We start from the raw sequence: 15033 nt of genomic DNA on the forward strand, positions 1-15033 counted from the left end.
AACAAATCACACGTTCCCTTTACCATACTGGACCCGTTTTACTTTCATTAAGATTTGTTCATAACTTTTCCAGTAATACGGACAAACAAGCACACAACCAAATACGAGCAAAAACAAAACCGTCTTGGAGGCTGTAATAATCTGATATTCTGTAAAGAAAATACTTATATGGCGTCACAATCATACCATCCTTATTTTATATGATCAAAAGAAATTTGGAATTACACGCTTATCCTATGCACATCAAAGAAAGTATAACTGCTTTTTGAAGCAAGTACCCCAAGTCTAGAATAGGACTCAAACCGAAACGAGTCATAGAAAAGAAAAGACAATGTACATGTATGAGGATCAAATGATGAATATAATATCACTTTAGAAAATACAATGATCTACCCGCAATGAATGCGAGACAGATTACAACAATTAGGACGGTGAAGAAGATAGTTGCACTATATAGTCTTTGAACTGATAAACCTCACTCATATATAGCTACCTCAATTACATAACAGCCGACAGATCATACAAGAAACACATGACGTCATATATCCTTACCATCCCCTTACCCCGCCTCTGGCCTCCAATCTTAGGAATACCAAACAAGAGGGAAAAAAGTGTCACAACAAATTTTACACACCTGTTAAGAAATGCTTGAGAAACTTGATTTGGTTGCCCTGCACAGTGACTCGTAGTCCTTCCTTGGCATTCTCGCTCTCCTTTACCGTGGTGCTGGCCTTCACCTTGATCTTCAGGCGGTGGGCAAATTCGTTTGGATCCACGTTGAACTGTTGTAGATTGCTGATCATTGTTATCTGTTTGGAAGAGAGAGAGAGACACACACACACAGGAGGACAGACAGACAAAAATCGTAGATTGATAGATATAGATATCGATAGATAGAGGAAGAGACAAATTGATAGGTATATAGGTACATACATAGGTAGATAGATATATAGATAGATATATAGATATCGAGATGTATAAAGAAAGAGAGAGAGAGAGAGAGAGAGAGATAAACGCGCATGTCAGGTGCTAGTATTTTTCTTCATGCGGTACCATGTGATGCCGTCTGCTGAATATTGCTATATAGTCATAATAATGAGAGATCCCCGATAGGTCTGCGTAACACATCCCGCCAGTTTTCTTGTAAGGGTATTCGGTCACAGTTCGTTATTCCGAATGTTCGTTGATCCGAAGAGGAGTAGGGTTCGTTATTCCGAAGTACATTTTACCGAAGGTATGTATTTTTCCTCAGGTTTGCCGATCCGAAAATAAAGGTTTGTTATTCGGAAGGTTTGTCAAACCGAAAATGTAATAAGGTTCGTTAATCCGAAAACAAAATAAGGTTCGTTTTAAAAAAGGTTCGTTATTTCAAATGTTCACTTTAATTCGAAAATTAAATTGAAGTTTGTTTATCAAAAAAATGATATATAAACATCATTCACTGACAAAATACGGTGATGTCACTGAAAACAAAAAATACCTGGTAGGATATTACGCAATGAAAATTAAATGAAAACACGCACACACATCATGCACATTACAAGCATGGAAAATGTATATAAACGCAAACAAATAGACACGATACACCAACATATCGAACTAGAACATAATCTGTAAATATTTTTATTGATGAAGAAAGAAGTTTTTTTTCCTCCTCCGTATGGCATCTTTCTCCCCTCTTCTACATCATCAGGATTAGCCACGCATGACGTAGAAACAATAACTATAAAAGGCCACCAAACGCCAGAAAAAAAAAATCATACGTGTTCAAATTGGGAACCCGCATGCGGTACATATGACCACTTGAGCGATGTGTGTGTAAAGGCCACCGCACACTACACGATCCGACTGGTCTTAGAGTCTTAAGAGTCGTACGACCGGACACCGCACACTATACGACCCGACTGTAAAGCGCGCGCAGTGCGCACTGCGCGCGCTTGCATTTTACTGCATTGTGAATGGCTGAAAGCCTACGACCAGTCGGTAGAAATTCAACATGTCAAATCTCTACGACTGGCGCTAAGACCCAGTCGTACGACTGGAAACTGGCAAGACTGTGACGTCACACTTCTAGTCTTAAGGTCTTAAGACCGGTGAATCGGGGCAAAATCGTGTAGTGTGCGGCGGGCTTAAGTTGGGGGGGGGGGGGGTTGATTTCTTGTCCGAGGGACAGAGCCGGACGGCATGATAACACAAAACATAATGCGTGTCTGTGCGTTCCGCTTCTTATCTGCTTGGATTTTTTCATCAGTCATTGCAAGATCCCAGATTCGGATTCATCAGCAAACTGGAAATACGATCATTAACAGCATTGGTCGAACGGTAAACAAAAGTTTATATAGCCTCTGACTGGTCCAGACTAAAATGACAACAGCAATTGTCGGCAACATTCCAAAATGCCTCACCCATTTCCTGCCAGCCTTGGTCTTCACCTTCAGTTTAATAGGTTGGACTTGCCCCTCGTGAATGCGCGGGCTGCTGCTGGTAGGCAGACCGGGGTAGACAGTCTGGTATCCGGCGTTCATCTTGTGAAGGAATCTGCTTAATTATAAGATGAAGAGATGGATGCATGCTTTAAACTGAGTCGATCCTGTAGATCAGTCCGTGTGAATCAAAAGTAAAAGCATAATCGGAACAGGACAGGACAGTGGAAGTGTGAAAAATTCCGATCAAAACTACTCGGAAGGTAATGATTTTGTCGAAGTTCAATAAATAATTGTGGTCAAGCAAACAAACTTTGACATTTTCGTGATGTCACACGTTTGCTAATCCGCAATTTGCTCTGTACATTATGAAATATATTTTCAATTTCCCAATCAAGTATACATTTTCAATCGTGTATGCACCCTCAAAAGCATCTGCATTTGAAAGAACAGCTTTTGCCTTGCCGCAAAAGACCAGTCGATCTGATGAAGCGTCCCGCAGAGGACGTGATTCGTCGCTACTCCAAAATCATAGTTATGTAAGTGCAGTTGACTATAGATTTACTGATTATAGTTCATGATAGCTCTTACCTTGTAAATAACTGTTTCCATTTCAGGAGAGGGACACTCCCCTCTGACTCGTCGATGATGGCATTCTTGAGGATTTCATCCAGGATGACTTGACTAGATAGGAAGTCAAAACATAGCTGTAATTTGAAGGAAATTTTACTCACGCAGTATCTTTTTTTTATTGGTGGCAGCTTGCACAACTAGCTACAGCACTGACCAATATTTCAGTGAAATGAGAAAAAAAATGTGAAACGTGACTGGGAAATATAGGCCTATATACAAATCGATGTCATATAACTTTTAGAAATTCATCCTTGTGGAAAATTGTTTTATTATACCTGTCATAATGATACTCATTTACTTTTGATGTGTGCATCACAGTGATTAGGCCAACACATTTTCTATGTAAGGCCTACAGAGTGAGATATATCTCTAGATTATGCTCTAGGTAGACTATGTCAAAGACACCATGATTTCACCCATCATCTGAGACGGGTAAGCCATTTCATTCACCTTAAACAGAGCAACACATATACATATCGGTCAGAGTATATACACACGCACCCATCAAGAGAAACCACACACAATCATGATAAAGGAAGCTCTTTTGGATGCGCTTTTATAACGCAAAAGTTTCCAAGAGTTTTTGTTGTATACTAAACCAATCTCATATGCACTATACCATGGCCCTGTTGCATAAAACCCTTACCGCTGGACTTACTGCTCCTTTCTAGCGGTAAGTCTTCAAATTAGCGGTAAATTTTATAATCCTTGATGCTGATTGGCTGTGACGCCTAATTTTGACAGTAGTTACCATTGAAATTCAACGGTAAGTTTATGCAACGGGCCCCAGGTAGAAGTAAGAGCAGTACTGCGCATCAGAATTTTGATTACAGTTCTCTCACGTATGCAAACATAAATTTTATAGTAATTTCTGAATTTGATACTTACCCCTTATTCTCTTGGTCAACCAGACTCTTATTCTTGACGTAGTTTGTCACTGCATCCCGCACTTCTTTGTCGGTCATCCACGTACCCTTCCTTGCACATCAATCATAATCATCGGAGAAAATAATGTGAAGAGAAGAGATTATAGACTTGCCTTCAGACTTTTGAATGCTATGAATATAAAGTTCATCCTGTGAGTAGCTGCCTCAGCTGCCCACACGTATATAATCATGTATTATATTGTGCCATACATAGCCTAACTTCATTCACATAAATTGATCTTATCCCATATCAAACTGATGAAAAATCAAATAAGTAAACCAAAAGTGAAAACAAAGTCTGGCATGATATCCTGTTCACCTTTTGATGTCAACTTCTCTACCAGCAAATAACATATTATTATTGCTATTAATAATGATATATCAAACGAGAGGGTGTATGGGTGATGATTGACATGATAAAGAACTTTAAAAAATAGAGCAATAAGAACGATAAATCATTATAACGTGTAGATGTGGGCAACCTACTGGGAAGATGGGGCTAACACCAGTAGCTTTTGATTGGTTAGTTCATTAAAAACCCACTACATGATCAGAGGCCAAATTCAGCAGTGCGGACTCACTGGAACCCGCTGGACTGAAGCATAGGTGCTACGTTTGCGGTGACGCGGTACCACATCCGGAACTCGGGCGGTCCTTCCGGAGCCTTGCTACCTAGAGTCTGCTTCGAAGATCCTGCCGCGGATTCTGGAGTCTCGCTCGAGTTCTCAGTAGGCACAAGTGATTTGATACTGCATGGAATGATTAATTGGAATGTTAGCATGCCGACGAAATTAACCCTTTATCTTAAAAAAAATAAACAGATAAAAATGTGTCAGTGCACTCTACTCGTATGCAAATAGTTTACTCAACAAGGTTAACGCCAAACGATATGTCGCCAATCGCAATTTATGAGTGAAGATATTTTATTTCAGTGTAACTCATTGACATTTTGACCATTGTTCTTATCGCACTTAGCCAATATTCGAAACTGACCAGCATCCTTAGGTGCATGGTGCGTAGGCCTACTTCTGGTGCGCCGCTGCCGAACATAAAAAACAATAAAAACATTGAGCGGATAATGTTGCGGCCTGAATTTTTACTTCGTTGTAACCGGAATATCTTTATATGCTTTTTTGTTATAACGGGAGTGCACTGTAGATCATACATTGTACCATCAATCAAAGACTGAGCAACACACTATTTTGGTGATAAGTCTGCTCCGGATCTAGCGAAGTATTCTACGTATGTCCGGTAAAACAAAACACAAAGAGACTTACTCATCGTGGTTTCTGTAAATGGCAGTGACGTTGTCAACACCGTTCGTGGCATTCTCAATATCCAAGAATCCCTTTTCCTGCATCGCCTCGAGAAACGTGGACACCTTCTTGTAGTTTGACTTCTTGATGTCCAGCGTTTTGCCCTTTGGACTGACAGAGTTTGGGAGAACTTTGACTTCGTGAGAGTTTTGTTAAAGTGGAAACCTGTGCAGCATTCATGGCTTGCACTTTGCTAATTTCAGTGTCAGTGAACTTCACCCGTTCACAATTTTGTGTATGAGAGTACACTTTTATAGTGCTTGATTTACTATTCCAAAAACATTCACTTGTTATTTTTGTGACAGTCATGAAGAACATGAATTTCCAAAAATTTCCAAACCGCAAAAAACCCCCAACAACAACAACAACTTACTGTACAATAAATAATCCACTATCATAATAAACTCTTCACAGATTTCCTCGGGCTTTTAGGATAGCATTCCATGTATTGTTCATTGTACGGTTGTATTGCTGATCCTTTTTTTGCTGTACATTGTGTAAAGGCAATGAAGAAAAAATGATATTTTGTTAACAACTGATGTTTATGTATATGTATGACTCCAGCAATGTATATGTATATAGATATACATGTACATGTGTGTTCATGTACAACGATAATACAGGAATGAATTGAATAAATCAAATCAAATCAAATCAAATCAAATCAAATCAAATCAAAGAAACACCAATGCCGAAATAGTTGTTCTTTCGCCTGAACAGCATTTTGTCACCATCTAATTTGAACAACCGATACATTTCATCAACCTTGAATGTAAAATCATGCTTCTATTAACCTATTGTATAGTGTACCGGAGACCTGAAATGTTGTATAATCAAGTCTACAAATTGGAAGAAAAAACATTTTAGATTCATTGCAAAGGACATATGTTTGTCGCTAAGCATATTTGCTCAGAGCGTTTCGTTGTTTTTTTTTTTCCATATACTGGCACAGTTATTCATCACGCTACAAATTGTCAACAATCATTGATATACACTCTCTCTAATATCATATTTATGTCATTCGTACTGAAATGAGGGGTATGCAACTCACCAGCATGGTAAGATATAGTTCCGGTAGAAGGAGCTGGTAAGTAGGGGCAAGTCTGACAGCTTCACTTTCTCCTTCAGGCTGTGCAAGAAACACTCGTACAGGAGGTGGTCCATGTCTGGATATGAAAATATATAGAAATGAAGAAATACGATTATTTGAGGTTAAGAAAAAGGGTGGCTTACTGACAGACAAAAAAATTCAAAAGTATGCCCAATGGATTACATGAATCTCTCCCAGTTTCAACTGCCACACTTTTTTTTTGTTTTTCAATGATATTTTCAATGACACACCCACCCCACCCCCTACACACACACACACACACACGCACGCACGCATACTACAAGGTGATGTTTTCTACGACGCCCGCTTCAAATTGCAGGCTTAAAATTACTTTAAAAAATGTATCATCGGAAAAATTCACACACAGATGTACTTACCTGTCGGAGACAGCCAATAGTTCTCCCCTTTCTCCTCCTCCTCCTCCTCCTCCTCTCCTTGGGTCCTTTCTTTAAATCCTCCGACGGCTCCATTGCTGCAAGGAACCAGCATGGAAGACATCTCTTCAGCCACGCCATTTTCCTTCACTTCTCCATTTCTCATGCTTTCTCCACAATCTGGTCCTCTCGTTTCCACACCCTCTGTCGTTGTTCTCTGCTCGCCTTCTGCCTGATTGTCCCCGCCTATGATTCCATTTGTATCATTTTCATCATTCGTCTCTGCTCCGAACTGGTTTATGACTTTCGGATTGATCTGTGGAGGCACCGACTTATCGCCAGCTTCCCTTGATGCAGATGAAATTTGGATGTAAGTTCACTTTCAACCTTAATTCTGTCCTCTTTCACACAAATTTTACCAATCGATTGCTTACCACCTGCAGACTATACATAGATCCTATCTAAGTCTAATGAAACATAGTAGATTTGCTTCGACAGATATCGGAAAAAATTTTATGATCGTGATTTATATGAAAAATGGAATGAGAGATTCACACCACAATTTCATTTTTCATAACTAAATAATGTGCAGTGATTAGGTCATCAAAATTCAATATACTTATACTTTATACGGGGAAACCCCGTTATAACGAGCTCGCCTACGAGGTATACCGCTTTTATATCGAAGAGAATTTGGCGGTCTCGATTTTCCGAAGACGGTCAACTATACGTATGTACAAGGCTTTCTCCTCACCAAAAATCACAACCATGTTTGAGGTTCGTCGACATTCTCTGAAATGTGTCATTGATTTTTCGCTATGTGCATACCACAAAGAAGGTAAACCAGTCTAGCTTTAAGTTTTTTTAATTGCCGATTTCTTATTCTTAAATTCTAGGTTCTGTATATCAAAACAATTATATAAGCCATGATTCTATCCCTATTTCTGACCCAATGTCTGTCTTTTAACTTTACAATGATATTCTATTCCTATTCATTTTGTTTCTGAGGCATCCAATGGCACAACCCTATATACCATTCCTTTCAAGTCGGTGAATAGTAGTAAAAGTGAAATGAATATTGGCTGGAGTGAAATGAATTTTGTATTGTTTCCTTAATGGCGTTCCATAAACATGACAGAAATACAGACCACAGATAATCTCCGTAGCAGTGTAGTATGAGAACTGCTTTTCCCTTCGTTACGCTCGCCATGTCAGAGGACGACATAGCCGCAGTTCCGATGGCGACAGGTGTAAGGTTGCCCACCAGATTCACGGCGCATAGCTGCGATTTTTCAACTTGTGGAAGGCCCTCTGGTGGTACATCAACTCCAGGCAGCATCAGAGCTAGGAAATAGTGATGCAGACAGTTTATATTTTTAACACCTGCCTTATTCACTTTGTTCACAATCAGACATCGAAATATGAGCACAGCCTTGGTGCTTCTCGTTAAACAAAAAGTTTTCAGTGAATATATATTGCTATCAGTCTCTTCACAACAGACTAACATTACATATTGTATTTTTACTACAGCATAATATCACAACATCATGTTTTTTGAGGCGTTTTTTTCTGCAGTCCCAATAGTTAACTTAGACATATTCGTGCATAAAGCTGGTCTTTTAAATCAACACTGGTAAGCCCTGTTTTGAATAGCGCGAGTATTCAAATACCGATGCAGAAATCAACCCTCAAAACTACACGAAAACACAATACTGCGTGTTTCATACACGAGAATTTTCCTATGGCCGTTGGCTTTGAGGTTTCCATGGTAACGAAATATAAAAAATGAAATTAGATACACAAGTCTGGAAGCAGTGGCAGCTACATCAACTATGACAGTATGAGAAGACAGTATATTGATTACCTGCTCCTCCTCTCAGTTTCTCCAAGACAGGTGGCCATGTAGTAAAGCAGGGTAAGAGATTTGGACACTTCCACAGTGTGTAGACTATAATTAGCAATGGCGGAAAAGAACGAAACAAAACGTTATGAAGCTTCAATTTCGTTGAGTTTTCAGGTTGATAAGATATATATGAAGTAATAAACTACCTAGCTGTGCATTAGCACACGACTGCAAGAATACAAGAAATAAAGAAAGCAGGCTATCAAACATTTTGACTTTCCCTTTTTGTAGTCTCAAAAGATTTCATGAGAGACTTAAACGTCTGTCTGACATTTACCGGTGCATGATATTGCAAATTCAAACGACTGCAAGGATACAAGAAATAGAGAATGAAATATTTTGACTTCTTCTTTTTGTAGTCTCAAAAGATTTCATGTGAGACTTACATCTGTCTGTCATTACTAGTGCATGCCATATTGCAAATTCAAGTGAGACAGAGCGGAACTTCACCTGTTGGATATAGAACTTTCTCGCTCTCAAAGAATGCTGGGATACCGTCCACAACGTACACCACCACGTGGTCTTCCCTGCGAGTCAGAATCTTCAAGGCCGTTATCTCTTCCTTCTTCGGGAGTACCATTTCTACCTGCTCGGATGTCATCCCCGCAAATTTCTCCAGGACAGAGCTCCTCAGCTTCCGTCTATATACGTGAAGCACACACAAGATGACATAAAACTTGGCGTTCGGCATGAACGGACGTGCATGTTTTTTAAAGTCTCTCGCTATACGTCGCTTCGTCGCCTAAAACACTGTCACCTATATTGTGCAATATAAACACCTGGCTTCGACATCTGTATATCGCTATCCTCATGTGAAACTCTGACTTGATTGGATTTTGAAACAAACAGTGAATTTTATCTGACTTTGGTACATTTTATTGCCTCACAATGTGCACCACGACTCGCTACAAAGCTCAAATGGAGGGGATGCTCCAAACATCAAACTACCTCCCTTGGAACATAAAATAGGCGTCACATGAACAGCATCATATTTATGCATAAAATAATCTATGGCCTGGTTGATTTGCCCTTTGAAAGACATGGTGAATTCAACCCCGAACCACTTAGAAGGACCAGGAGTTGGAAACCTCTTCAGATTAAGCTCCCTACTTCCAGAACTGATCTCCATCTACATTCATTCTCTCCAAGAACCACCAGATACTGGAATTCCTTACCACAAGCAGTAACCGATATAGCTGATCCAAATTTATTCAAAGATACATTATTAAAACACTTTGAGTAATGTCCCTGATCCCACCATGACCTATGAACCAAAGTTGAATGTTGCTCTACCAGGGCTGATCAACGTATACCATCAAGATCAAGATCAAGATCAGATCACAAGTGCTGTCCGTACGGAGATTAGCGAGGCAATGGACAACAGCGATATACCATCAATAAACTGATGAGTGCTATAAAACACACCCTGATTTCTGAAATCACCCCAATTATCACAAAAAAAGAAGCAGACTCTGTGGACGCTGTTTTAAGCTTGAAATTCAGATGAGGGACAATCGTATTGACGAACTAGAGAACAAATTAAGGCATGTTACTCTACAAAACGAAGAGGCTGAACAATATTCTCGAGGAAATTGCCTTTTTTTTCCATGGCCTCCCGGAATCAGAAAACGAAAACACAGATGAATCTGTTGTGAAAGTGTGCAAAGAAAAATTGAACATTCAAATCGAGAGCAAAGACTTGGAGCGAAGTCATAAATTTGGCAGAAGGAAAGGGGGCAAACCAAGAGGGTTCATTGTGAAATTCGCCAACTATCACTGTCGTGATAAGATCTACAGGGCACGCAAACTTCTCCGTAGCGCTTCAGGGACCCCGATAAACATTCATGAAAGTCTGACCAAAATGCGAAGTGAGCTACTTTGGATCATAAAATCAGACTTTGCCAATGTTGTCAAAGTGGCTTGGACCCAAGATGGCTGCATATTTGCCTTGTTGAAAAAGGGGGACAAGAGGATAACTATCAGGAACAAAGATGACCTGCAAAAGCTTAAAGACGCCACCTAACTTGTCTTTTTACATTGTGAAATGTGCATGCCGTACTGCTGTTATTGTACTCGATGAATCTTTTTAATTCAAGTTTTGATATTAAAAAGATTTTGAAATGAAGTTGACAAGAACGACATGAATGAGGAAAATATTGGCGTATATCAAACATTGAATATTGTATTTTGTTTACATATTGTACCTTTTGATTACTTATATACGCATTTTTACTGTTTTGTTTTGTTTTGTTTTTTTCGTTTCTTTTTCCTGCGTGACCAACGGTATTTTGTGTGTATGCATTCTTTCTTGTTACCGTAATCACTTTGTACAATGGCTATATGGATATTTTCTGGATATTGCCGTATTATTGATATTGGTATCTTATTTTAAATCTGTATTTTTGGTACCGTATTGTTGACAATATGATTTTATCAGAGCAGTTGACAACTATTTTTTATTAATTATAGATACATTTTGGATATATATGTTATATTCATATTTTTTAGCCTAACGAGGGATCCAAGTCTACAAACTGTGCTTTAGTGGATCACTCTATTCCATTGCTTTATTTACTTCATAACGTCATTTCTGCAAATTATGCATTATTTGTTTTATATTATTAAACATTCATTCGCATTTACATTTGATATTATTCTTTCTATTGTGTATAATTCTCTGCTTTTTGCTCGCATACTTTGTATCGTGTACAGTATTTTGATCGATGGAAATAAAGGAAAAAGACGAATTTGATGGAATTGAACTGAATATCACAGAAACAATGTGATGATATCTATGAAGAGGATTAATACTGAAGATCATTTCCCTTCATTTCCTTTCAGTTCTTTATTTGCTCAAGTTATGTATAAATGCATGAAAATTCGTTTTTGTCACACGTTCACTATCTGACTATGGAAACATCTAAAACAAATTACATTACATATTACATCGAAGGGAAACCAGAATTGTACAAGAAATTAAATATTAAATCAAAACACAAACTATTATCGTCACACATAGTAAACACATAAAAGGCATAACACGTAAAGAAGGAGCTGAAAATGCGAAAAAGTCCGCTAACAATCCCCCACCCCCGGCTCGTTCAGGGCACTCCCGGACCCGCCATAAGCAAACTTGGAACTATGACAGTCATCAATGTCTTCATATAGCACTAACTTGTTTCTAGAGGAAATGATAATAATAAAAAACGAATCCATAGCATTGGGAATTTTAGCCTCCCACCCTCCCCACGGGGGGAGGGGCGCTCATTTTAAAACAAATTGAGATCCTATCACCCTAATGATAATACCTGCCATGGCATGTTCTGTGAAAATCTGTCCAGGGGTTTTCAAGAAAATGAAAATGATAAAGGTTTATGCGCAGCTTTGATATACAATATAGGGAAAGAGTTCCTTATGTCCCCCCCCCCCAACTTGCACAAAATAAACAAACCACTATTCCCCTTACTAATAATAAACTAAATAAAGGTTATGGGAAGTCTTCCCATAAATGGCATAACCTGGCTTTATTTAGTCCATTATTAGTATTAAAAAAAATAGCAATCTATCCATTTTTTGCAAATTAGTGGGGGGGGGGGGAACATATGGAACTCTTTCCCAATATAGGCCTATACCGGTACGTACTATACTTTTGAAGTAAAAATGTAAACTTAAATGATTTGCACATTTGTTATTGTAGGATTCGTTTGCACATTTCCCTGCGTCTTGTTCATTATACAGTTAATGCAGTTTAATTTTTGCACATTTCTCAGCAAGACATTCGCCCTTAGTTATAAGACGTTTTCACATTTCCCAATTTCTACACATCTCCCGTCTAAGAGGCTGCAATGGCCGCCAGGAACATGGTGTAAACATAGCATAACAGTTATACACTAAAAGATTACAATACGAGTGGCGCTAGCCAATACAAAGGCGTTGAGCGGATTCTGCACTGTGTGAGTTCTTGCGGAAACTCACGACATAATCATGGGCGTCACCAGGGGGGGGGGTGCGTTGGGTGCGAACGCATCCCCCTTCAGACCCTAAAAAAAACAACAAAAAACAAAAAAAAAAATCAGTATGCGAGCGACCTCAACGCCGGACCCTAAATGATTATTATTTTTTATCTATTTATTTATTTTTTTTTGAAATTTTGCATCGGGGACAAAAAAAAAAAAAAAAAAAATCGTGCGCAAAAGCAATTCGCACCCCTGGTTCTGGCAGCACTGATTTTATACATATATACTAGTACAAGTGTATTCTATACAGTGTTGACTACATAGATAGATTTTGGATATCCTTCCCATGCTTGGTCACTTTGACGCCACCTCGCTGGTCATACCTCCCCCAATCATGAACATAAACCGACACCCTTGACTACCAGTGGCGGATCCAGGGGGAGGGGCGCACCGGGCGTCCCCCCCCCCCCCCCGCCCCTCAAAGCGATAAAGTATAGCTACAAACGGCAGTTTTTGGACTGTAAAATGTCAAAATTTTCAAGCTCGCTCGCTGGCATTTAGTCGTAATGCTATTCTCCTGAAGTTGCTGCCAGTAATTGCCGGCAGTTCCACCCGGTGCGCCCCCCCCCCCTTACTGCAAAAAATATAGCTACAAACGGCAGTTTTTTGACTGTAAAATGTCACAATTTTAAATCTCGCTCGCTCCGCTCGCTCACATTTGAATTCTCCTAATATTGCTGCCAGTAATTGCCAGCAGTTGCGCCCGGTGCGCCCCCCCCCCTTAATTTCGAAAGCAAAAAAGAAATAGCTTCAAACGGCGGTTTTTGGACTGTAAAATGTCAAAATTTTCAAGCTCGCTCGCATTTAATCTTTATGCAATTCCCCTGATGTTACTGCCAGCAATTGTCTGCAGTTGCGCCCGGTGCGCCCCCCCCCCCCCTCTTAATTTCCAAAGCGAAAAAATATAGCTACAAACGGCAGTTTTTCTACTGTAAAACGTCAAAATTTTCAAGCTCGCTCTCTTCGCTTGGTCGCATTGAATCGTTATACAATTCACCAGATGTTGCTGCCAGTAATTGCCAGCAGTTGCGCCCGGTGGCATGCGCTCCACCCCCCCCCCCCCTTAATTTCCAAAGCGAAAAAATATGGTTAAGAACGGCAGTTTTGGGACTGTAAAATGTAAAATTTTCAAGCTCGCTCGCATTTTATCGTTATGCAATTCACCTGATGTTGCTGCCAGTAATTGCCAGCAGTTCCGCCCGGTGCGCCCCCCTCCCTTAATTTCCAAAGCGAAAAAATATGGCTAAGAACGGCAGTTTTTGGACTGTAAAATGTAAAATTTTCAAGCTCGCTCTCTTCGCTCGCTCGCATTTAATCGTTGTGCAATTCACCTGATGTTGCTGCCAGTAATTGCCAGCAGTTGCGCCCGGTGCATCCCCCTCCCTTGATTTCCAAAGCGAAAAAATATGGCTAAGAACGGCAGCTTTTGGACTGTAAAATGTAAAATTTTAATCGTTATGCTCTCCTGATATTGCTGCCAGTAATTGCTAGGAGTCGCTCGCATTGAATTGTTATGCCTTTCTCCTGATGTTACTGCCAGTAATTGCCGGCAGTTGCGCCCGGTGCGCCCTCCCCCCTTTATTTCCAAAGCGAAAAAATATAGCTCCAAATGGTAGTTTTTTTACTGTAAAAGATGAAATCCTAGCTATACGCCGGTGCCCTTTCCCCGCTTGGTTTCCCTCAACAACAGTAAAAGTCTAGGGATTGACAGCTTCCTATATTCCAAATGTCTGTCAAAAAAAAATCTCGTTACGTTAGGGTTAAAACGCACCCCCCTTGAAAAAAAGCTGGTGACGCCCTGATAATACTAGTATTTTGACAATCCGATATAACATAATCTTTGTTTTTGTTTTCACTCTGAATACATACTATATAGAGTACTCACATGAATGACTTCTTCACGGGTGTGTTGGCCTTGACTTGAAAGGGCTTCTTGAACATGTTGGAGGCTTTGACCACAACACTGTGTAGATGATGAACTGGGGAAGACAACTCCGTATAAGTAGTAATCTGTCAGACCTTTTGGATTCGACCAAGGAGGTTTATGAGACGGAGTTCCAACTGGCTATAATTATTCAAATAGCTGCCAGTTTTCTATAAATACACAAGAGATTTCCACAGGTGCATTTGCGCATTTCTATGATCGGGGTTAAATACCGCCATCTTGCTGAGCAATCTGAAGTTTATTTTGAACACTAACATAATATCGACTATAGTTTGCTCGTTTGTTGATTAAATGAATTGAAATTTCCCCTATGACAACGCATATTATGACACAAAAATAAATGGCAGACGCAAAGGTGTATATCTGAGCTGGTACGTTATGAAAGT

At 39.6% G+C, this 15033-nt stretch overlaps 1 protein-coding gene across 1 annotated transcript; it reads right to left on the bottom strand.

Annotated features, from left to right (window-relative positions):
* Window positions 1–1022: 1022 nt before the first annotated feature.
* On the bottom strand, window positions 1023–14682 carry LOC139733672 (eukaryotic translation initiation factor 2D-like). The gene is made up of 12 exons (XM_071644484.1): window positions 14588–14682; window positions 9137–9327; window positions 8648–8731; window positions 7915–8127; window positions 6787–7125; window positions 6350–6464; window positions 5260–5409; window positions 4564–4731; window positions 3945–4034; window positions 3015–3107; window positions 2406–2538; window positions 1023–1079 (listed from the first exon to the last, which is right to left on the bottom strand). Exons 1-12 carry the CDS (start codon window positions 14641–14643, stop codon window positions 1023–1025), a joined length of 1689 nt encoding a protein of 562 aa, XP_071500585.1. The 5' UTR covers window positions 14644–14682.
* Between the last annotated feature and the right edge of the window lie 351 nt (window positions 14683–15033).

This window comes from Diadema antillarum, unplaced genomic scaffold (genome assembly GCF_040938485.1).
Source record: "Diadema antillarum isolate AM-2024a unplaced genomic scaffold, OU_Dant_1.0 seq00000486_RagTag, whole genome shotgun sequence".
Lineage (NCBI taxonomy): Eukaryota > Metazoa > Echinodermata > Echinoidea > Diadematoida > Diadematidae > Diadema > Diadema antillarum.

Bases quoted from the DNA above. Each gene is read 5' to 3' on its own strand.
- LOC139733672 (XM_071644484.1), bottom strand. From the start codon at position 14,643: ATGTTCAAGAAGCCCTTTCAAGTCAAGGCCAACACACCCGTGAAGAAG. The intron at 9,328-14,587 runs GTGAGTACTCTA...TCACGTATATAG, and splicing joins CCCGTGAAGAAGTCATTCAT to ACGGAAGCTGAGGAGCTCTG. The intron at 8,732-9,136 runs GTGAAGTTCCGC...TGCTAATTATAG, and splicing joins GAAAGTTCTATATCCAACAG to TCTACACACTGTGGAAGTGT.